Below are 25,403 nucleotides of genomic sequence, written 5' to 3' on the forward strand. Positions count from 1 at the left end.
TTTCATTAATGTAGTTTTATATATAGAAAAGCCTTTAAATAAGAGTTTTAATATTATGAAACATTATAATAATAAGATCATGATAAATTTATACATTTTAAATTCATATTTAACTAGAAACGTTTTAGGTGAATTGCTTTATGCATTATTTATTAATTTGTTTTTTACATTTTTTTAAATTTTATTTTATTTTATACTGACTGAGATAAGGCCTGCTATTGGGGAACATGTGGAACATAATGATTAAACCAAAATGTGAGGGTGTAGTAGCAAGTGGCCCGATACTGTTTTCACATACAGATTACAGATACAGATTATGGCTGGCTTGCAACGAGCTCAGCATTTTCACCACAACAAATACAAAGTACGGTTCGCTGACTAATCTGGATCACTGTGCCGAGTACATTTCATGAGCCATTCACAGGTGGGTGGAAGCGAGATAACCAGCCGAAGTGTTACGCTCATTTCGAGATACAGGACCTTGCTATTCTTTATTACCTGTTCTTTTATCTATTTCTTTATTTATTTAGCTTACCTGTAATGAGTACATAAACACATTAACACTCGCTAATGGTCCCTGCGTTGTGTGCTTTGGCAGACAATAAATTGGACGACAGCGACGTCTCATTATCCAAAGCGGTGACCTTTTGTCCTCCCTCGTGAATGTAAATGGATGTGGAAAAAACATTTCTGTGAGAGTAATGGCTGCTCAGCCCGGCATCGGCGTTACCACATGACTGAACACCTCTCTGATGCTCTGTTAGCAGATACTAAACAATTCAGTGTTTACAAAGGTAGGAATCATCTCTGAGGTGTTACGCTGGATTACATCTTATACATCACAATCACAGTAAGGAGGCTGAAATTATATACTCTGTATATTAGAAGTTGAACATTAAGGCAATACTAACATAATAACAAAGGGAAAGTGCAGTAATATTATTTCACCCTGTCACAAAAACTTCTCTTTTCTTATTAATAACCACAGAAACAGCTCTGGCGTGCGTCAACCATGCGTTCTATTGTAGGTTTGTGAAATCTCTTCACACTTTGACCTAGTTGCGTTCAAAGCAAAAACAATCAATCGCGTTCCTCCCGACTGGGCTTTATGATTAACAGACTGAGTGCAAACAGTGCCAGCTAGATTCCAGTCTGTTTATCAGGCAAAAGCACTGACATCAGTTATTCCACAGAAACGGGGAATCCCCAATTCCAGTCAGCCCCCACGCTGACCTTGACCTTTTTGGAAGAGATACAATATAACCTCTCATTAGGAGCAGCGGAGCGCTGATCACCAGCCGAAGCCAGCAGAAAAAACAAACGACTGAGATTGACCGCCTGTCCCCCCCACCCGGGCGGTGGTTTATCAGCTTGTATGTTCAGTATTTACATATGTGTCATGCAAATTTTCCCGTGCACACTACGTGTTTTTTTTGTTCTAGCGCACTAAGATGCAAAGTGCTACTTTCGTGGTGTTTGGAGGGATTACGCGTGTTGTTGCTGTCTGTTTGAGATGCGTCAGATCGGGGGTTAATCAGTCTTTTTTTGTCATATTTTGTGGCAGCCGTTTGCTGCGCTGAACTGCACCTGCTCCTTATTTTCTACCTCTGAATGGTCCACGGGTTAATCATCTGGTCTCTTGGTGAATTTAACTGCTTGTCCATCTGCCTTAAAACTAAATGAGCCATGGTGGACATCCACCTGTCCCCATCTGCCTAGCTTTTGTCTCATGTCCGCCTCCTCTGCCAGAACTGCTCGGTCAGTTATAGAAACTACCTTTGATTATATCTCCACACCTTCTTGCATCTCTCTTATCTTAGCACGTCAGCATTTTTGTGCATCAAGATTCAAGGCTTTAAATAACCACATGCGTTACAATATGCATATTGCGAAATTTGACAGAGGAGATGAAAAACCTTCCTCTTTGACAGTGATCATGCTCATTACAGGACTTTTTTGGCACTAGATCCAAGTTTCTGCACTGGAACAAACCCTATCCACAGAGCCCCCTCCCCTCAGCCCATAGGACCCAAACGCCCCCACTAACAACATTCTGTTGCCAGGGACACCCCTCAGAAGGTCCATTCTCTGATGAGTCACAACTGTTTTGGAGGCAGAAGGGAGACCTACACAATATTAGTCATAATGTTATATCAGTGCATAATCCTAAAATAAATTCAGAATTATAATGATGTACAATAGTTTTTTGTTTTGTTTTTGTTTATTTGTTTTTTGGCTAAAAATGAATAGTCTATGTAGTCCAGTCACTTAAATTCCAGTTTGTACCACATTTCCTTCATGTAATGCAGCAAATCAATGAGTCAGACACACTTTTGACAGACATTTTCTATTATTACGAGGCCACTGAGATGACTAATTTGTGAAATTGCTCACAGTGTGATCCGCTTTCTGCTGTAATTGTGTTAGTGGCTAGGAAAGTACAATAATTAGCCCTGACCACCTGTTGCATTGTGTAATACAGTGTTGCTTCCCTCTGCTGGACATTTTGTGTAATCGCAGGCAAAATACAGAGACGAGGAGCTGGGAAGGAGAATGGGGGTAAACTGGGCAACGCGTATAGTATGAACCGGCATTACTACATACTGTTACATACTGTGGCTGGGGGTAATGTGCCTTCACAAAATGTGGTGATTTTTGTGTAATTTTGAACATCTTATGTCTGATTGCTGACAAATATCGTCCTATTTTAGAAAAAAAAAAATACTGTAATGTACACAAATCTAATAAGTACAAAATGGAGATAACTAAACCTACTCAGGGAAGAATTATTAAATTTAAAAAATGTGAACTCAAATAACAGCTCAATAAATGTGAATCATACACCACATCATAAACCCCATGACTGGAACCGAACTGAAAAATTAATTAGTAAATCTGCCAGTGCTGTCTCATGTGTCGCATCTACTTATCAGGTTTACCAGCAACTTGCCTATCCTGTAGCCCAACATGCAATATCAACAAACAAACATCCACCCTCCCACCCACATGAACGGCAACCACAGGCCACAGCCTAGCCACCCATACCTACAGCACAGTGGGCAACGTACCGCAGCAGCACGACGAAGAAGAAAAACAAAGCACACACATCAACGGGGATCTCAAAGTACGGCAAATTTGTCACATCCCATAAAACCGTGTGGCTGCGCCAAGCGTACCTTTTAGCTGTTTGTGTTTGAGGTGTGTCGTTAAATAGCATTTACGAGGCGACATGTGGCGAACCAGTCATCAAGTGAGCGGCGTGTAAAGGGCCACAAATGGCGCCTGGTTAGACCACTGCGTTTATTAGGATTCATCCTCTGGTGTAGACGGATGTCTGCACAAAGACCGGTGCCTATCTGTCATGTGTGTGAGAGAAACATTGGTTCATGAACATTTGGACCTGGTGGTGGTGCCATTCTGGAAGTTTCTGAGAATCGTTCATATATCAAAAGCCACTAAGGTCACGTACAAGTATAATGGATTTTCACATGCACTATCTGTTTTAGTACTTCAGTCTGAGTTTAACTGTTTGAACGTGTTTCTCTAATTTAATAGCATACAATTAGAATTTATAAAAATCTGTCATGAGTGTGGTCAAAGCTGCACTGTTGTAATTCACATGCAGGATAAAATACATCGTCCACCGTCACTGTTTTAGTCAGGAACCTGTTGATATGGAAGTTTAAAAAAAAAGTACAGTAAAACAACAAAAATCATTACAAAAGGAACAACATGTTCCAAAATAAAAATTTCACAAGATCTCGCTAAAGCTTTTAGTGATGTTGCAAAACGTGTCTGACAGTTCTTGAGGCCTCAGAGGAAACGTCTCAGGACCCTGAGAATGTTTTTCGAGATGTCACGAAAGTTTCTTAAGAACAGGACAGCTGTCAAGGAAAGATGTCTGTTCCGTTGTCAGCGCCGATAATGTCTGACAGTTGTCCAGCTGTGCATGGGAGATCGGCCTGTGGAGGAAGCCATCATGACCAGCAAGTGGTGATGAGGATAGGAAATGCAAGACGCGGAAACATTTGTGTCGTGTCATGTAACGGGGTGGATTAGAGTATACTATAGATAAGAAGCGTGAACTTGACGTGAGACACACCAGTGGTTAAATATCTCACAAAAGTTCCTCAGGATTTTGGAAAACTTTATCGAGAACTCATAAAAGACCCCACGCATATTTCATTTCCTAACATGTCATAAACATTTTACAGGATCTTGCAAAATTTCTTAAGCCGTTCACTTTATGAAGGCGTCACAGCGCCAGGAAGCCCAAGTTTGTTATTTCCACTTGGTTGCAGTTGCTGACATCTGTGCGTGTATTTACTGCCATGAGCATCACATGATATCTGCACCGAGAACTGCGCTGCAGCTCTCGCTGTGACTCAGTGGCTGCGAACAGATGCCACCGCGTTTGAGTCACGTCTCAACAGAAGCGGCTCCTTCTCCCGTGTGCAACTAAGATGACCAACTGGAAACGCACACCATCTGCGCCGACACACCCACAGAGGACACAATGCACAAAGAGCACCGGCGCACACGCGCGCGCAAAGCACTCATCAAACACCGCTGACCCTCCCGTGCCCCCCCCCCTCGCGCACGGCCCGGTCGCACGCGCACCAAAGCCGCTGATGGCTGTTAAAAGCCTGCCGTCACTGCCAGGCGGTGGGTGGGTGTGGTCTTCACTGGTTTGTTGAACATACCAGAGCTTAAATGCTGAACAGTCACAGCCATTCACCGACGCCACTCCTGTTCTCCTCTCCTTCACCGACTCACTGTAGCACCAGCTTTCACAAGGTAACGTTCTGCCTTTTTTTTCCCTACAGCACAAATGAAATATAGTTTCTCTCCTTTTAGCTCCATCTGCGTCTGAAATATCTGCATGTCTTGGCTTTATTTTATTTCTTTCTTTTTATTTTTTATTTTTGTGGACCTGGACACATCAGTTTGCAGGTTACTTGGAAAGCAAGTTCATCTCTTTCTTTTTTCTTTTCTTTTTCTTTTTTTTTTCTGGACACCAGCCTTGCCCTCTCCAGGAGAACAGGACAGCTGTCGAGGAAGGATGTCTGTTCCGTTGTCAGCGCTGATATGTCTGACGGTCGTCCAGCTGTGCATGGGAGTTCAGCCCGTGGAGGAGGTCATCACGACCAGTAAGTGGTGATGTGGATGGGAAATGCGAGATGAAAGCGGTGTAGTGTCGCGTTACGTAACAGAGAGGATTAGAGTGTGTTAGAAGACGAAAAGCCTACACTTGACTGAAACACACCAGTAACACTTGTTTAGTTTTATCTGGAGCTACTGTGCATATTTCACTGCTTAGTTTAAAAACCAAGGGCTGGCACATCACACTTACAGTCATGTGTAACACAAATATATCAAGGCATCAGTAGCCCACAGTAATAAAATGTAAGGAAATCATCATTAACCTTTACAAAAGTGACATTCTACACCTTTTCCTCTTAATTTTAAGTAGTTCACTATCCAGACACTAAACAATTAATAACTATAGAATTAAATACTATGTACATGTATACTGTTTAAGGAAAAGAAAAAAAAGCAACAACAAGACTAGACAACAACGTGATGTAATGTCAAGAAGGTGATCTCTTTTCTCCATCGGCTACAACACAGGGAATGCAGACAAACAGGAAATATAAGAGAGAGAGCAGAAGTCAGAAGCCTTTAAACCCGTACTTATTGGCTCAGCGCGAGTATTAAAAGTGGGTATTAAAAGTGTTAAGTTCAGCAGTGAAGTGATTCGCTAAACAATAAAACTTATCGCATGTGCCTGTGGGCCACAGTGGCACAATAACCGGCGTGTCTGTGCGCTCTCTGCGCAGACGGTGACTGCACGCCGCAGTACAGAAGGGTACAGTGAGTCAGAGCGTTTGGCTCAGACGAAGTCGTCATTGCTCAAGTGCTATTTAATTTGGCAGAGTGGAGTTTGGACTGGGAGCGTTTAGGAAGAAAACATAATCCATCATGGGTCGTTCAATACCACATCTAAATGCGCAATTTGTTGAGTAAAGTCTAAAGTGTGGACGTAATTTAGAGTGAAGTGTGCAGGATTTCATTTGTTTCATTTCATAGCTGTGGAGCTCACAGTTGTGCCTGGATAATACGTAAAGGGTTACTACACACTGGATCTTTACATTGTTGCACTTATCTCTGTGGGTTGAAAGGTTCAAGTGTGTTCCCAACTAAAATGCTTCTCATACGATCCCACGTCAAGTGTATTGTTGAACTGCAAGACATAATGGATGTCTGTGCTCAGCTGGGCGGGGACGGGGCATATAGCAGCTGCCACACGGCAGCACAAACACACTTTCTAACCTTTGCATAGTTTCACATGAACCTGGAATTAATCAACGTCTACGTGAATTACCTGCATGAGAGAGAACACACAATGAACGTGGCCCCGAGGTGTTTCCAGCTGAACGCCAAATGCAGCATATTAACACGTTAACGCCGACTGTTAAAACGCTGCTGTGTGGGGAAGTGTGGAGTTTTTGGTACCACAAAGGAAATTTTGCGTCAACAATGATAAACCAAAAACTTTTATTCCAGGAATTCAAAAGTCAAAAGTCAATACTCACATTTGCTCATTTATTTGACTCACGTCAGACTGTGGCTGGAATTTGTTGTTTGAGTCATATAATAAAGAAAGTGATTGGTCCCAGAATAATCTGGTGTAACCCTTCCCTGTGTATAAACTCTACCCTTGTATACATAACTGAGGAAGGCTGTTTGCTGAAAAAGCAAAAGAGTTTTTTCGAAAAATGTGATTTTGAAAGTTTAAGATGTGTTGTCACTTTCCATTTTTGGTATGGGATTTTACGTGTTTCTTATTAAGCTTGTAGTTGTTCAGATATGCCACCCGAACCCCCTACAAGCTGCAGCAATGGAGTCAGATGGATGCATCCTCTGAGGATCACGAATACCCGTGCACAATTTAATGCCAGTCCATTAAAGACTGGTATTTGAGTGTGGACTGTAGGTACCGTAGATTTTTGAGTAAGTTCCAAACATTTGGAACCACTAACCAACAGTGGGGGAAAAAAAATGTTTAAAAAAAAAAAAAAGGTTATTGGCTATGGATTCCAATTTTTGTTCACATGGACATTAAATAAAGTGATATAAATTGCTCCACAACAGAATATATATTATTCTACATGCACAAATGTGTTCTAAGCATTGAATCTGGCGAAATTATATTAGAAGGGGAAGAAAAAGAAGTTTTTTCCAACTGTATTGACAACTTTAAATTTGTTCAATCGACCAAGACCAACCAGTTCCGTCTCTGTTCGTCTTTTCAACCACTGGTTTGTTCTGATTGAGTTATTATGGTTTTATCATTGGTTAGGCTGACCAAGGCCCAAGAAGAAGCTGGAACTAAACTATAAATTATGCCTGCATCCGAAGCCTTGTCATAACAAGCACTGTTTAGTTTGGCAGCAGTGGTTTGGCAGCGTAGGACTAGCTCAGCGCAGGGTTTGGTGGTCCTGCGCTTTCCACATCTTTGACTGATGTTGTGGACTGACACAGCAAATTTTCCACATAGAGTCACACGGAGTTTATTGGAGACAGATTGTGATTAACTGCATTTAACGACGCAAATTACACAGGCTTTTAACGGATTGGCATATTAAACTATAAATAGTCATGCAGTGAACGTACAGTGCGTGCGTTCGGCTAATCATTGTGTGCGTGTTTCATTTCCTTATAGAAAAAGTGCCTAAACTGGGTGACTGGGTTAAGAAGAGTCCAGACACAAATGACGTTCAGGAGGCAGCTAAACACGCCATGGAGATGTTCAACACAAAGTCCAAGGGCAAGAAGATGTTCAAACTGGTCTCAATCACCAACGCTAAGGCTAAGGTTGGATTCATCATCTCGCAGACACAAAGAGACTGACATTGTTGCATCACGGCGTGACTTCTAATACTTCTGTCCTTTGTTAAATCTTCAGGTGACCAACACGATCCACTTCAAGATTAATGCAATCCTGGGAAAAACCAAGTGCCTCAAGTCTGAAAACCATGACCTGGATAGCTGCAGTCTTGACAAAAAGGTGCGTTTGTATGTTTATAAAATTGTCTATCATCGGTGCCATGGTATCCCTGAAGTCCAACAAAAGAAAGAAATCCAGTAGCACTTGTTTTTTTTATTTTGTTTTTTTTATTATTATTTCTTTTCAACCTTACAGTATTGTATTGTAACACTTTTTGTGCACCCAGTTGTACCTGGGCTGCAGATAAAGGGGCTGATGCAACATCTAAGCCATCAGCAGTGACGGCTTAGATGACCTGTCCAGTTGTTACAGTTGGTTGACTAGAGGTTGTGATATTGCATCGAACAACTTATTTTTGTGCTGTTCCGCTGACTTAGCAATTACATGAGTAACCACGGGATACCAACATAGCACAAAGATTCCTCCTTAAACCTTACAGTATCTGGGGTCAGCTACATCCTGGCATTGTCTTACATGACTGTAGTGAGCCTGGCATTCCATGTAATGGATGTGTGATTTTCAGTAGATGTGTTGCCGTTTATTAGTCCAGCACATTTGGATGCAGTGTAAACGCAGCTACTGCAGTGTGAACACTTACTATTTCAATCGCATGACTTAAATTTAAAGTTTGATTGTCTCCCTTTTAAAGCAAAGGAAAACGATCAGTCATTCTTTCAGTGGAATCAGATCAAAGCATGGTCAGTCCAGTCAGACATTCCTGTGCCATTGCCTTTGCAGTAGATATTTAATAGCTAATATGTGGCTAACTGGCTGCCCCAGCCACTAGAAAAAAAATGTTACAGCAAACCCTCCTGGAACGTATTTAGATTGCTTGGCAGTGCCAGTTCGAACTGCTTTATTATGACAGCCAAACTATTTGGGCGATTTGTAGCCAGAGGATTGCGGGCATGCCCATATTGGTCAATTTCAGTCGGGCAGCAAAGCGCCGAAAAATGGGCAGGTCAGCAGCCACTCCATGGATCATAGCTGTACACTGGGATCAAAAACGAAAGATTGCAAAAGGCACTCCGTGGTTGAAAAAGTATTAGAAGCCTTTATTGAAACCACATGGACCTTCATCAGCACATGACTTCACCCGTCGCAAATAGAGGGGCGGGGAACGATTTTGAAGTCTCCTGAGCACCTCAAGCCCTTTGTCTCTTCAACATTCACAGGCACACGAACTGTCCACAAAACTGACAGCCGTACACGGGGTTTGTGTGAACACTGGAAAAGAAAAACATTTCCTGGCAGAGAGTGTTTTATTACGAAAGTCATCTTGCTCACTGTAATATATATATAAAAGAGGATTGGGGGCAGTCCACTACACCAAAGGCCCTCACTACTTATTATTAGAAAAGGTCAACATGAAATAATAATAATACAATGTTGCTGCCTTTCACAGAGTCTGAAGTGCCACTTCGAGGTGACTTTCGACCCCCGCGACAACAAACATGAGCTGTGGACACACAAATGCAAGAAAGTTGTGGAGAAGAAGGCCTAAGTTTTTTTTGTTTTTTTGTTTTTTCTAACAGGCTTCACATTTTATAAGCTCTTTGACTTCACATCCTCATTTGCTATTTTCTACACACAATTACCTTTGATTAATGTTTTACAGCTTGTTTAAAGAGATGGACGTAATTAAGTCGAGATTTGGAAAACGTGACCAAGACGATTTGTGTTGGCATGATGTCTTTACGTTTTCTTCATCTATTTATTTTCATGCTTTGTTTTTAATTTCATGATTTTGCATACCATCTGTATGGCAATTATCTTGTATAATTAAAAGAGATTTCCAGTAATGAGTTTTATGCTTTCGTTATTTCCTCGCATTCAAAAGAATAATAAGACACCAGGCCTCAGAAACAAAAGCTCCTTTCAAAAGTCCTGGTACAGAAGATCAGAAATGGAGCAACAGCTTCTTCTCCAAACACTGATGCAACAGTAAATCTGTAATAATTTTTGCAGTAGGTCAGTATTCAAATTCAGGCAGCAGCATACAAGAGAATACAAGAAGTATTGTAAACCCACTAGGTCAGTTGTCTGTTGATTTTCAGTCATCCAGATCGTGGTAATCCAAAGTACTTGAGCTTGCGTCTCATCCGAAACGTTTCCTCACAGGATATCAGCCAAACACAGTATCCTGGTCCACTTCAGACCTAAAAAGGAGCTTAAAGAAAAACTGGCTCAGTCCAAGAACAGAAGACCCAAAGAGAAGCTAAGTAATGCTTTTGATTAGTTAGGAGTGCACAGACTTAAAATATAAATGGACTAAACAACATGGGGCAGTATCACGACCAAACAGTATGTGATATAAAAGATGATGCATGTGTGATGGTGTATTATCCTGCATTATCCAATATTCAGGTAGACTGTGGCTGGATGGATCCATGCTTTCATGTTGTTTACGCCAAATTCTGACCCTGCCGTCCGAATTTTGCAGCTGAAATCGAGACTCGTCAGAGAAGACAACATTTTCCAGTCTTCTATTGTGCTAATTTTGGTGAGCCTGCTTGAACTGTATTCTCAGTTTCCCCATTGTGATGCTCGGTTTGAACTTCAGCAAGTTGTCTTGATCACCTCTACATGCCTAAATGCACTGAATTGCAGTCATGTCATTGGCTGATTAGCTATTTGCGCTAAAAAGCAGTTGATCTGTAAACACAGATCAACTGCATCTAAAGGATGACGGGCAATCCTATGCGGACAGCAATTCATACTGGATATATTCTGGACAGACGAGACACATGGTTGGAGGAAGGAGTGAAGGAAGTCAAATTAAAACAACCATGCTTATGGCATCAACTACCAGCCATGTATTGATCTCACATCCCTCCCCAGCTCTTTAACCAACATTCATATAGTGGTTCATGAGCTTTGGGCCGTTAACAGACTTTTTGAGTGATAATCTTTTAGTTTTATGCCATTATACACTTAAATATTAATTTCCTCCAGAGTCTTCAGTTCATACTGTATTAGTCAGAAAACAGGACTATAAACAAAACAGCGTGACATATGCTACCACTTAGGAGTTCTTCTGAGCCGAAAAGCTCAGCAGCATAGCCAAAATGGCTGAGAGATGAGAGTAAGTCTCTTCGTGTTGGAGATCCTATAAATTTATTTGCCTGGGAAAGCTAACCCGAATAGAGAGGAACCGTTATTATAAGCAGACTTCGCCTGAAGGCAATTTAATGAGTCCTATAAGAAAACTTTTCAAACCCATGACAACAGGCAAACTCCCAAACCATTGTCTTTTCGTGTGTGAAGCTTTAGAAATTTAAAAGAAAATTGAGCTTTTCATAGTTTTGTTTGTATTGTTATGTGAAAACTAAGTACAAGGCTATTTGTTTCTCATTGAGAAGACAAAATGATTTTATTCCCCTCTGAGAAGGGAATCTACATGTGTCACACTCTTTTGCTTGATCTCAAAGCCCATTTGACAAATAAATATCAGCACAAGTGAAGACGAGTATACTTTTTTTTTCTTGAGATGGGAGGAACCGTTTAAGAGGTCTGTGAATCTCTTCCATGATACAACAGCCAGACCACTGAGATACACACTCTTTCCATTGCTTAAAAAGCCTTCCAGTTTGGGCTTCTTGGTGAAACCCAACCCTTCAATAGAACAACCAGAAAACATTTATTCCTATGTAGTCGGTCATCATGTCTGAGGAAAATTAGACTCACTGCCTGGTAATATGTGGCTATCTGAGGGGATGGCAAGAGATACCAAAGCCTTTACCGCTAAGCAGCACTGCTCACTCCACACTACGTCATTATCTAACTATCAGCATGACACTGTTTTCCACTCGTAAGCACTTTCCTGTTTCTCTCTCCCTCTTCCCGCTTCTGTCTCCCACACATGGACACACACACACAACGGTGTCTTTGCTGCATATACTTCCAAAACCAAAACATGTCTTTAAAAAAAAAGAAAAAAGAAAAAAGACTTTAATTATGTCCTGAATGTGACTATGTGAACCAACACCCAGACACATAGAAATGTACAGCAATTGACCTCTTAACTTTCCATTCTTCCCCTGAATATAGCTTTATGTAAAAGTGTGAGTGTCTTCGGAGCAAAGTGAGCTTATATTCTGATAGCAGATGTTGGAGATGTGCAACAAGTCAGTGAAGGCAAATCAATCCAAAAAGGGACAGGAAGACAAAAACAGGCAGAACGCAAAGGGACACGAGGCCATCATAAAAAATGTCTAGACTGAAGCTGCACGTCACTTTGTACATAAATGACTTACCATCTGTATGTGGTGATGTGGAATTCCAAATGTATGTGGATGAAGCAGTCATCCACACACATGGGAGGGATCCAGACCATAGCTACAAATTTGTCTGCTGCCATGGAGAAAGTATCAAGATGGCCCTATGATTTTTGTCTTACCTTAAACACGGGAGAAACGGCCACCATGTATTTTTTCTAATAAATAAACACGCAGGGTCTATCCTAATGGAAATGTTAATGGACAACGAATAAGTAATGTAACTGATTTTAAATATTTTTTTAAGTATTTTTTTTATTCTACCCATAGCTTCAAAAAGCATGTAAAACAAGAGTCATGCGCTCAAATGCAATCTGCCAACTTTCCAATGTATGAGAAACTCCCTCACAACGGAAAAACGTTCTTTAATGCAATAATTATGTGACGTTTCTCCTGCTCCTACTCATGCTGGTCTCAAAGAAATAAGACAACCCTGAAGCCGTTAGAGTCACTCTGTAAACAAGCTCTTAAAATCATGTATAAGAAAACACATCAGTATCATTATCGTCATATTTTCACAAAATACAAGATGCTAAACTTTGAAAATATGATCATGTTCACGCACATACGTTTAATTTTTAAAATCATACACAATGCTGCACCTCTACCCGTAAAGCACTTGCTTCAGCTGACCCAAGTACAGATGTACAAGAAGACAAAGGCTACCTTAAGGAGGCAGTGTAGTATTCCGAAACGCAAAAGTGCCTTTGCACAGTCAGCCTTGTCATATAAGGCCATAAAAGAGTGGAACAAGGTTGGTGCTAATCTGACAACCTGCACAAATGAGGTAGCCTTCTCTAAAGAAGCAAAAAAAAGGATTTTAAATAATTAAACTTGTCAGTACTGATTAAGTACGCTGCTGCTGTCATGTTTTTCTTTTTTTATAAATAGTCAACTGAGTGGCCTCATCTCTATTAACTCTTTTAAAGAACAACAGTCGTGTTAATATAAATTACCAATGCTAATATTTAAAATGTCCCCTGAAATTTCTGATTTACCACTGTTGATATAGGTGCTGAAATTACTAGGCATTTTTTTCACACATAACATTAGGAGCACGTTTTGGATTTTATTTTGTGTATAGTGTTCTTCATCCTAGTCCTGTGGGTCTGTGTTGGTTGCTGTTTAGTATTTTTATTTTTGGACTATAGATGGAAATTAACTTTTTGCAAAATCTGATGCACACACCTATTCATGCCTTTGACACTGAGATCAGGGGGTCTCATACATATAAGCCCATCTGCTCCACCACCAGCGCCATCTATGCTGCTGCCTCTTTCTACTGCCTTCATCTGGGACTCCACGTCACTACGACGCTCCTCACCACAATCTAAACACCAAAATGTTTTATCTAACAAGCTCTTGTTTGATCTAAAAAAAAAAAAGCTCTGCCTTCCTTATTGAAAATCAATACTGGACTTTGCTCTGTATGGTGCCTGCGTACAGGGCAAAGTTGCTGTTGCCTGCATGCACACCTAGCAACAGACCGGAAAAGATCAGCTCCAACAGAAAACAGAAGCAGCCATGCTGGCCCCATTTTTTATTCATGAATGATTTACATCTACAGTTATCTCATAAACTTATTTTACAGTTTAAAAAATAAAACAAAAATTAAACAAGAACAAAAAAACAACGTAAATTACTCAGTTCATAAGACTTGAAAAAGTTCCTTGTTTTCTATTACTTCTCTAATGTATGTGTTCATGTGCTATTTTCCTAAAATGTTCACCTTTAGGTTTCACATCCCATATTTTTGGAATGTGACACTGAAGACGTGTACACAGTTCTACAGAGCTGACTGTTCATCTTGGAGGAACGTGGAAAGGAAAGTGACGCCCTACTGAATCTTGTCCGGGTAATTCAGTCGTCATACGCTGGTCTCAATGTGTGGCGACGCCTTAGAGGTTAGAATGTGGGACAGGAGAATGTGCTGGTGATGGTACCTGAAACAGACACAGAAAACACCACCAGTAAATAAATCAGTGAAAGATAACTTCGACTTTGGCGCCACCACACGGCCTGGAAATGTTACTACAAGGATTATTTTGTCACACTTGTGTAAATACAGTCTGAGTACATGTGGTGGGCGTAAGAGAATGAGTCATGCACAACACACTCTGTCTGTACACTGAACATACACTTCAGAATGTTGTGTCCTTCATAGATAAATAGAATATACATTTACACAAATGGTAAAAGACACTTCACAGGAATATGATTCATATACTAACTTGTTAATGACCCTTTGAATCTCCCTGTTCTCCTCCTCTTTGAGTTTCAGTAAAACCTGCTCCAGGATTGGAAGCTCCAAGTTCAGATACTGAGCTACCTGAGGAGAGGAGAGGAGAGGAGAGGAGAGGAGAGGAGAGGAGAGGAAAGGAGAGGAGAGGAGAGGAGAGGAGAGGAGAAGTACAAGCATAATAAATCATAATAATTTAAAAAAAAAGCTTGCACACTAACATCACAATGGTCCTAGCACACTCACATCATTGCTGACTTCCTCTTCATCCATGTCCATCAGGAAGATCTTCATGATGTCATCAGAGGGACCTTGTAGAATGCGCTCCCATAGCGGCTTGTCTCTATTGCTCAGCTTTCTTTTTTCTGCACAGAACACATGTACAATGCGTTAGTGCTGCATTTTCATTCCTCATGTTTAATGATTTCAGTAGTAAGTCAGCCCTACCTCCGCTCTGGTGAACACAGTACAGAGCAAACTCCTGGGGATCGTTCTCTATCTGTACGAAGCATATAAAAGAAAAAGAAAAGAAAAGAAAAGAAAAGAAAAGAAAAGAAAGGAAAAATATTGAATTGAATTTTAGCAGGATGAATTTTGGCAGCATGAAATATGGGTGCACAATTTCTCCGGGTGCTCCGGCTCCGTCCCACATTTCAAAGACATGCCTGTTAGGTTGTTAGGTGATGTTAAATTAGCTGTATTTGTGCATTTCAGAGTGAATGGTTGTTTTTCTTTCCCTGCTAGCCATGTGATTCCCTGCCTCTTGGCACCAGCCTGGATGGTAACGACGCCTTACGCCTTCACAGTCTGTAAACAGTGTGATGTTTTTTTGAGGGGTGGGCCTTAACTAGACATATCTTAAACACAATAGCCTGTAAACGGCGTTTACAGCATATTTCAATGGACTGTTTTGACAAGAATGGGCGAGGAAAACATACTAATACACTCACTCCCTGAGACAGTGAGTGTTATTTTTGTTATTATTATTATTTTAAAAAGTTGACTCTGACTGATGGGAATACATTTACCAACCCCTACACTCTCACTCACTGGATGGACAAAGGAGGGCAAGGGATGAAGTCTGCTCTGTCTTTATCAAGTGAAGCCTCTCCAACAAAGATATTACAATAAGTAAGTGGAACCACTGTGGTGGGTAATATAGTGAATGCAACTTCTGCTTGGACACACGTGAAACATGTAAGTAACGTTGTGTTAGCTCGCGGTTAGCATTAGCATTAACGTGTAACAAGAATCGCACAAACAGTGATGAATTTAAGGTAATTTGTCAAATCCTTCATCACTCACTGGGTGACAGAACAGCCCACTGTGCAGACATTTACAAATTCCTAATTGAGAAATCCAGTATCTCCACAAAAGAAAAATTGAAGGCATACAAATCATTAGATGCCATGGACAAGACTTGCAATAGAAGAATTTGAACTTTGACTTTTGTCCATACGAACACAGAGGGGCTGTCTTTATCAACTGAAGCCTCTCCAACAAAGATATTACAAGAATTAAGTGGAACCGAATGGAGGGTAACGTAGCAAATGCAACTTCTGAAACACACAACTAATGTTGCGTTAGCTCGCAGTTAGCATTAGCATTAAAGTGTAACAAGAATCCCCTAAATAAGCATTAACGTAACATAACTTTAGTCACGATTTAGTCTAACCCATAACATTTTCCAGGCTGAAACTGATGATGCATTACATATCAGTCTGACCTAGACGTATGACATGTTCGTGTTGATCGTCTCACTCCAATCCTTTCTTTTGATCGCCAAAGCCAAACCAAAGGTGTCTACAACTGGCAGTGGCTGGTATGTGATAAAATTTTTCAGTTTTTTTCCAGCCAAAAATACAGCAAGATGACATTTTCATGGTTTAAAGTGACTGTGTTAGCCTCAAGCTCCCCTCTGTTCTGCCTAAAGCTAACATTGTGACGCCACAGTGACACAGGCCATGAAGGGGTTTGTACTATAAACAGTAATAAACAACTGAGGGATGAATAGAACAACTGGAAAGTGGAAGGGTTTCACAGACTTACATAGGGCTCAATTACGATGGCTAGATAGTCTGATCTAACAGATGAGTGAATGTAGCTAAAACTGACGAGGAAGCTCATGTTGGCTCTGACAGAAAAGTATAATACAGTACATCACTTTTTGTTTTGTATGTGACTATGTAGTTGCAGATTAGTAAGGGCACTCATGCTGACCCCTGTCCACTGCTGAACAGACTTGGCTTGCCCTGATTTGGTGTGCCATGTCTTCTTTTACACCAGGATGAAAGGTCTACTCCATGTAGTTGCCCTAGCAGTTTCCAGAATGTGTGCCAAACTCACCTTGAACTTGTTCAGTAGCTGTTCAATGACTTGGTTTGTGGTCAACGCGGTGGAGATGCGAACTTTAGTTGGCGTACCAAAGGACGGCGTGAAGATAGAGGTCTGTGGAATACAATAAAACATGGATGAGTCATAGAACAAGTGGAGTGAGGAAACAAAGGAATGCCCCATGGGTTATTTGGAAAAGGTGGGGGACAAGCCACTCACTTTATAGTTGTAGAAGTGCCCATTGATTGAAAAGCGATGCTGCCTTTCTTTCTCTCTCTGTGCCGCTGACTTTCCCCTGCCCTTCCTCCTCTTAACCAAGGAGGCGTCACTCATGCAGCGAAAGAGGTTGGACTCGGCCTCTATCTCTGGGTTCTTCTGCCTCACAGGGCGTAGTGTGGCGGTCTCATAAACCGGTGGGCCTTTGGTTTGTTGAAACAAACAGAAGAAAGCATCTCACATTCAACACATGGCGTGAATAACAGTAAATAAGATAGATGTATGTAGTTTATGTGCAACCAAATGGAGACATAAAAACAGACTATACAATATGCTGTTGAGACAACAAGATTGTGATTGGGAATACATTATAAGAAGGAATTAAACCCAACCTGGTAAAGGATCATTCAGCACTACTTCCTGTGGCGTTTCAACCATTTCATCTATATGGTGAAGGTCTGCATATTCTCCCCATCTTGACATACCCCTGCAAGGAGAGACAGAGATTGCCTCACTGACAGTAACAGTCCTTTAGCCAATATCCATTGGTTAGTAATACTGGTAATATCACACAACATCTGAAGGTAACCTCTTGTTTCCCAGTGGGCTGGTGGGCTCAGGTGAGATCACAGGAGAGGAGGGAAGTATCTGTTTCTCGTCTTGTATTTTCAGCCTGATAGGTCTCCGTACTCCCCAGGAGATATTCAGGAAACCTTCCACTAAAACCCCTCCATTGGCCCCCTGTTACACAGACACACCAACACACACCTGACTGATCCCATTAAGATACCACTGAAGGAGCTTCTTCACCCTGGTATTAGCTAATAATTGAGTTGTGTCTTCTTTAAGAGTCTTTAAGACCTGTTGCCAGGATATGCCAGGACACTTGACTGAAGCCACAAACAAAGCAGACTTTGAGGAAATTACTGTAACTGAAAGTAAATAGAAACTATCTGAAATCATACCTCAGAATAACTGAGGTGTAGCTGAGTCTGGTCGTTCAGGAAGCAGTTGTAGGTATCCAGCAGTGACAGAAACGCTGCTCTAAAACGAAAGAAGGTGTTGAAAAGCACAACACAGCACAACAATACTGCACTACAACAGCCACAACATTAACACCGCCAACAGACAGGAGAAATAAATACCACTGATCTTCTTGTGACAATTCAGTATTCTACTGGGAATCTTTTGGACCTGGCATTTGTGTGGATGTTACTTAGACATGTTGCACCCACCTAGACCAGACTAGGCACCCCCACAGAGGCACTTATCCACTGAAAAAAGACAATCTAAGAGTATATAATTGATTTTTTTTTCTAATTTAGCCCCGCCATAATAACAAACAAAAAAAACAAAGTCTGTCTCTTGACATGGATATATTATGTTTTGAATTTGTCTACATTTGTTCAAAATACAAGTCATTTAGATTTTTTTGATTAACAAGCTATATGTAAGTGGAGACCGGACTTTAAGGTAAGAATTGAGTTAATAGGGATATAGTTGGTTAATTACTGCAGTCTTTCAGGTTTTATATTGTTGTAGACATCAGTAAGTAAAATAACTGGAGACTTGATCAAATTTGGAATTAACAATTGCAAGTGGCTTCAAATTTTTTTTTAAATGAAACTAATGTTAGCAAGTTGTACTAAATAAAATAAAAATACTTGATTTAAACTATTTAAATTAACTTCAAGCTAACGTTAGCAAATGACTGTAATTTAAAGTAAGTCGAGATGTGTTTTTTCCTCTACACAGCGTTAGCTTATGGAGCTAACACCGGTTAGCCATAAGCTAACACCATTAGTAGGGTTTGTGGCTGTAAGCACTGAAAAAAATACGGTGCTCCATCCAGTTAAAAAAAAGTAAAGAGAACTCTTTGCATCATTCTACAAGTTGTCTTTACTAAAAGTACATTTTTCAACTCACATTATTGAGTTAGGTGAACTTTTAAACGTGTGACATCATCTGCAAAAGTATATTGACTGTACTTACAGAATTAATGTTGTAGCAACAAAGACAACTCTTGTTTGATCCACAGGATACAATTATGCAAAAAGTTGCCTGACTTTTTTTGAAGTTGATGGAGCACTTGCAGAGATGGAGTATTTTTATCAGTGTAGGACCCAAAGGCCCCCACTAACAACATTCTGTTGCCAGACACCACAGGACACCCTCAGAAGACCCATGTCCATTCTCTGATGAGTCATGTTTGAGGCACAGGGGAGACCTGCACAATATTAGGCAGGGGGTCATAATGTTATGCTTGATCAGAATATATACATGTTTTTGTGTTCGCACAATTCATTTTATTGTTTCATGCGGTAGGAAATTTGGACTGGGCTCCCACCCATTCTGCATCCATAAAAGAAACGTTCCACTATAAAAGACAATGACAGGGAACTGTTTGAAGAATAGATGAGAACACACAAAAACATTATTTCATCTCAGCAGCCCCCATTTTCTAGGTGATGGGACAGTTATTATCCTTCCATAGCAGAGTATGCTAACAGGCAGACTGTCTTTGACCAGTTGTCTTCTGTGAGGTCTGCAGAACTCAAGTGCAATTAAAGTCAAAACTTCAGTTGAACAAAGAGGTTACACAACTAAGCAATTACGGTGGATCTAAGCAGGCTCTCAAAAGATGGTTTTGGAGAAAGTGGCAGCTTCCGTGTGTTTGCATCGCAAACTGAAAGTGTAATTACCGGACTACGACAACGCCAGGGAATACAAACGGAACACAACAACAGTAAATCCTTTACCTGCACCGAGAGCGTTAATGACTGTTAGTGCTGTCTTGGTATAATTTAAAGCAAAAGACAGAGGTGCAGCTACTCACCTGGACAGTGTCCTCTCTTCCCCTGCCTGGATCACTGTGACCAGAGCTTCTTCATTCATCTCTGGTCAACTACGACAGAGAGAAAAACAAAACATCCTCTGTGATACAATGTTAAATCAGACAAACTCCAGTGAGAAGCCAGCCGGCTAATAGTAGCGAGTGCAGACTTGTTGAATGGTAGTCCAGTGCATATGTCACTATTTTTGTACGTGCGCCTAAGTAAACAGTTGACCAGCGTTATGTCAGTCGTGACCTGGCTGGCTCTGGAAATGAATTACACCACACTTGCACAGCACGTAATGTGTCTCTTTTCCCAAGAATAACCAAATGATTAGCCTTACCTCCTCTCACATGACAAATCAAAGGTCCCTTCTTGATTCAGCTTCTTTTTTCGCTGCCTTCCGTCTGTGCTTTAAATATCTCTTTCCAGTTTCTGCCTCTCTCTTTCTCTTTCTCTCTCTGAAGTTTTTGTGTTATTTTTATCTCTCTTCAGTCATGCATTCGCTGTTTTACTTTCGTATTTTTGTGCCTGTCTCTAAGAGATTTAATAACAGTGCTCCACCCAGTAACCAGTGATGACAGTGTAGAGACCCAACCATTTGTTTATTCTTTGGTCGGAGACGCTGAAGCCTGCGACTGACTGCAGGGACTGCTGGAATATCCAAAGCTGCTGCAAGAGTCTTCTCTTTTCTTTATCTTCAGTTTTTTTCCTGAATTACAGTCACGGACACGGCAGTGTGAAAACAACTGTCGAGCTCCATTTGTCCACTGCTTTCACTTCTTTCTAGCTCTCTCTGCCTCAGCCTGTTCGCTGGTTAGAAATATCTCAGGTATTCAGCAGCTGTCATCCCAGCAGCCTCACCACTCCCCTTTCTGACTGACAGTTCACTCTTGTAAAGACAGAATGAAAAGAGCAACATAAACATTGTAACCTTCAGGACAAAGTTTGTATGAAAAAGTAGGGTATTCTTGAAAGGTAGTTTTCAAAATGCACATGAAATGCTGGATTTTTGTGATTAATTGTATTTTACATGTGGACAACTGAAACTGGTACTCTGCAGTGCAAGAAACACAAACATATCTTTTTAATGTTTATTTCCTGCTTAGCTTAACAAGAAGAATGTGGGCCTATTATTAGACTTTCCTTCCTAATTGCTTTACACCTGTACAAAACCTCTGGTGTCTGGTAACAGAATGTTGTTAGTGGCGGCCTTTGGCTCCTATGGGTTGAGGAGAGGGGCCTCTGTGGATCACTCCACAGATACTTGATCAGATCAACTGGGACTAGTCTCAGTTTGGATTTTTTTTGTGTGTGTGTGTCAGACTGCATCCTGCTGGGGTTAGCTGCTGCCCTCAAGGAGTGTCACTGCTGGTGGGGGTGCCTGGTCTGGTCTAGGTGGGTGGTACAGATTGTTACAAAGTAACAATCAAAAGAATGCCAGGTCCAAAGGTTTCCCAGCAGAACACTGAATTGTCACAAGATGGTCAATGGTATTTACCTCTCCTGCCCTGTGGAAATTATAGTTCCAAAAACATTCTTTCTCATGTGGAGTTCCCCAGAGGTCAATTTTAGGCTCGTCATTGTTTCATTTGTATTTCTGCCTCTGTGCAAACCAACTCAGTAGGAAACAGAATTTATTTGACCATATACAGTATATTCTTCAGCTTGCAGATTGATTTTAACTTGCATGCCTTAATCTTTTTGCTCATTACATACTAGCCGTAATTGTATTATTTATGTGTTTGTTTTGAAGGAGCTTATCTAAAGCTTTGCTAATACCAAGGCACATCGATCAAAGGGCAGATGTTCAGGTGAAAGTCACTAGACCAAAGCATTGAACTAGTGCTTTGGCTCATTTACCCTACCAGTCAAAACTTTGGACACACCTCATTCAATTCAATGAGAAGGTGCGTCCAGACTGCTGACTGGTCGTGTATGAATCCTGTTTGCACACTCCCAGGTGTGCATATTCATGTGAGAACATGTGCTACACAACACTGTAGGAGAAGTGTGAATTTACTTATATCATAATTAAGTTTTAGAGGCCTCTGGCAGAGTACATAGAAAATGAGAGACAAAAGCAGTAAAAAGGAGATGTTCAAGAAACCCGAAGATTCATGTCTTTTTCTTGTAAGTGAGTCTTGCACTGCTGAGCACCCTGCAGTGTGTGTTTTTCGAGCCTCAACATGTAGGCTCTAAGGCTCCCTTGAGCCAATTCATCAGACTTATGTATGTGTGTGTAGGTGTGTGGTTGAGAAAGACAGATTTATCAGTCGCAGACATGTCGAAAGCCAAACCAAAGCCAACAGAAAAGAGAACTACAAATCAATGAACAACGCTGCAATGTAAATAGTCTGTTCATTAATCAAACAGGCATGTATCTTTAAGGATAGCCCCAGATCCGAAGCCAGATGTGACATGGCTTTAAAAAGTTCGCTTACCTGGTTAGCCATTATTAAAATAAAATCTTTTATTCCTTTTTGAAAAATCCATAAACTAAACATGTCTTAGCTTATACTGTTACGGATGTAGAATTTGTTCACGCACACAACACACTGACACGGAGTGCCCTTTGGAACAGAACTGGCATCCTAAATTTTGATGCCATTCTGTTAGCAGCAGATTAATTTGAAAACAGCCTTACAGTATAGTGTCAAACCCACTGATGCGCATACATCCAAGAAACACTAGACAAAATGCATTCATGCATAAGTGATCAGGACTTTAAACAACAGCGGTCTTAACCATCAACAATGCAGAAAAGACAACTCTAACGCCTCAGTGACTGTTTGAAAGAAATGTATCCTCAAATACATACTGGAAACCACTTTTACAACTATGTGTGTTGGCCACTTCCCCCTATTCTGTGAGCCACAGTGGATTATTCCACTTCACTTCTGGTGAAGTAACCTTATCTGCAGGTGGAACGGAGGGTGCAATATACTGTGTGTATGACAGTAAAATGCAAGCGCTTAAGTGTCCGCTATGACGCTGAAAAACGTAGCCACCGGGAAAAAAGCCAAGGTACACGACAACACCACAAGCTCTTACCTTTAATGCCTTCCAGTACAGCCCCACCTCCTTCCTGTCTTAGGTTCCACTGTCCTGACATGAGACACTTCCTCACTTGCATTGATTTGACCTAATTGTAATATTTCAGTATGGCGCCACCTGTTGAGTGCAGTCCATCCATCTGCACCTGGGCTTTTGTCAGACCTGTTTCATTTTAAATAAAAACCTTGCTCCGCTCTCTACACTATTCCTTGTATGTGAGTTGCAGCGCTTCATCAAAGTTGCGATGAATTTCATTGAGCAAAAGATATCACACGAACAGTGTTCTGTGTTTGGTTTTTGACGTCAACGGCCGTCTCATAACAAAGAAAGAAGTTGCCTGCGCCCCTTAAAATGATTTCCATTTTGTTATAACTCATTTAGTTCAACCCAACAAATTGAAGCACAAAGTAAAGATGACCAAAAGTACATTTACCCCTACCTGGCAAGCTTCTCTTTCACTCTTCTAACAAATGAAGTAGGCTGTCTCCATGTTTGAAATCTTGTGTGTGTGTGTGTTCGCGTGGAGAAGTCCAGAGTACATTGCGTGTGGTGTAGGAGGTGAGCCAGTGTAGCACATGGAGCGCACCACGGCAGCTGGTTAATTATTGCAGAACACGTTGAGACAGTATTTAGGGGGAGTGGCTGACTGACACCAGATACGACTCGACTTTAGTGTGTTTGTGAATGTATCCTGAGAGAGAGAGAGGGAGAGAGAGAGAGGTCTTCCAGCTGTTAGGGGTTATTTACTAATCATTGTTGGCCTTTCCGTTCCTTTAAAATGATCTACGTGGATGGGAGTTTTATTGATGTCCAGGTTCTACTTAGATATTCAAAGGCAGTCATGGAAATGTTGTGGGAACAATTCTTATTGTGCATCTAGAAATAACCCATCTTTTTTCTGTGGAGAAAGAAAGAAGAAAAAGAGAGAAAAAAAAAAAGAAATAACCCATCTTAATGCTGAGTACATTTACGGTGAAGACTTTTGAATGTGACCGTACCAAGTGTTTATGCTTTCTCAAGTGAAAGCTGCTGTTTATTTCAACTGTCGTGAGCCAAACTGCCTTGACCTGTTTTACTCAGAATAAACAACTTGGTGTAATACAATGCCTCATAATTAGAGAACGTGCAGGAACCTGTGATCTCGAGTTGAACCAGTTGCACATTGTGCTTTTGTTCTTAAAGAAATCCAGTAAAATGTCTTTTAAAGGGGGTAGGCTTGCAAAGTCATTTTTACTCTGGATTTTACTCCTGTGATTGTGTCAGCAGAGGGAGGCAGAGTACCATTACAAATGTTTTCCAGACTCATACTGAGTCAGAGGTTCCTGGCGCAGATGTGACTTGATACTGTCATATTTTACTTTCTTCCTTTGGTCTGGTACGTCTCCTTTGGTTAATTTGGTGATGTATCGCCTTTATTGGACAATAAAAATGCCTGTAAAAAAAAAAAAAAAAAGGAAAAACAAAACGGAGAAACTAATTCTTTACCCTGCTTACAGCACCACCTAGTGGCGTTAATCTGTGTGGCACGTACTGAGTTTTTACTATTTTTATTTTTCAAACACATATGGAAGTATGAAGTATTTGAGCAGAATTAAAGGACACTGCCCTAAAAATAAGATATCTGCCATTAAGCGAATGTGCACTGGGTGTTGTCGTGCACAAGGGACAAACTGTGTAATAATATTGCTTCTGGCAATAATGCAACTGTCTTTGGGAGCCTGGGCCTGCTGGTTAGAGAAGGAGCTTTGTGGCTCTGGTTCAATCACTTTTGAGCAAGGACCTAATACCCCCTGACACTGCTTACTGGGCACCTGCATGACTGTGAACTACTCAAAATGTTTTTCCTAGGATGGGCTAAAAGCAGAGAACTTCTTCATATGTCTTGTATGTGTGTACATGGTCAGAACCAATCTGATTTAATATAGAAAGGTACAACAAAAACTGGTTTGGTCATCACTACCCTCTTGATGGCGAAAACAGTGCTAGAATAGAAAAGAAAAGTTCTGAATGAGGAAATGGTTTCAATTCTAGCTTCACTGGCAGAGGGATACAGTGAGCATCAGGTTGCTTCCATCCTTTAAATTTCCAAGATGACAGTTCATGAGAACAAGGTCAACTGCAAACGGGGAAAGCGGAGAAAACAAATCTCCATTGACTGGTATTACTGTCACCTCATTCGAATGTCACTCGTAACCATAGGATGAGATCAGCTGACCTAGAAGGAGAATGCCTAATGGCAGCTGGGGCGAAGTCCATGGCGAGAACGGTTCAAACCAGGCTCTATGTGCAGGGCCCAAGTTATGTAAAGCTAGAAAAACGCCCTTAATCAAAATCAATGAGGAGCCAAGAAGAGCCTAAATGACTCTGATGCATCCAGTTTTCAGCTTTGCCCAACACCTGGTCATCTAATTAGACAGAGACCTGGAGAAGCCTAC

The 25,403-nt window shown here is 40.9% G+C and overlaps 2 protein-coding genes across 2 annotated transcripts; one reads left to right on the plus strand and one right to left on the minus strand.

Moving 5' to 3' along the window:
• The first annotated feature begins 4,634 nt into the window (after positions 1-4,634).
• si:busm1-57f23.1 (uncharacterized protein LOC368621 homolog) lies at positions 4,635-9,813 on the plus strand. Its single transcript, XM_047570649.1, has 5 exons — positions 4,635-4,797; positions 5,022-5,150; positions 7,727-7,878; positions 7,970-8,071; positions 9,417-9,813. Exons 2-5 carry the CDS (start codon positions 5,063-5,065, stop codon positions 9,513-9,515), a joined length of 441 nt encoding a protein of 146 aa, XP_047426605.1. The 5' UTR covers positions 4,635-4,797; positions 5,022-5,062; the 3' UTR covers positions 9,516-9,813.
• Positions 9,814-13,813: 4,000 nt separating this feature from the next.
• On the minus strand, positions 13,814-23,568 carry rassf6 (Ras association domain family member 6). The gene is made up of 11 exons (XM_047569036.1): positions 23,408-23,568; positions 19,914-19,982; positions 18,043-18,121; positions 17,667-17,818; positions 17,470-17,564; positions 17,081-17,280; positions 16,874-16,975; positions 14,975-15,026; positions 14,774-14,892; positions 14,520-14,617; positions 13,814-14,231 (listed from the first exon to the last, which is right to left on the minus strand). Exons 2-11 carry the CDS (start codon positions 19,970-19,972, stop codon positions 14,156-14,158), a joined length of 1,032 nt encoding a protein of 343 aa, XP_047424992.1. The 5' UTR covers positions 19,973-19,982; positions 23,408-23,568; the 3' UTR covers positions 13,814-14,155.
• Positions 23,569-25,403: the final 1,835 nt, after the last annotated feature.

This window comes from Mugil cephalus, chromosome 19 (genome assembly GCF_022458985.1).
Source record: "Mugil cephalus isolate CIBA_MC_2020 chromosome 19, CIBA_Mcephalus_1.1, whole genome shotgun sequence".
NCBI lineage: Eukaryota > Metazoa > Chordata > Actinopteri > Mugiliformes > Mugilidae > Mugil > Mugil cephalus.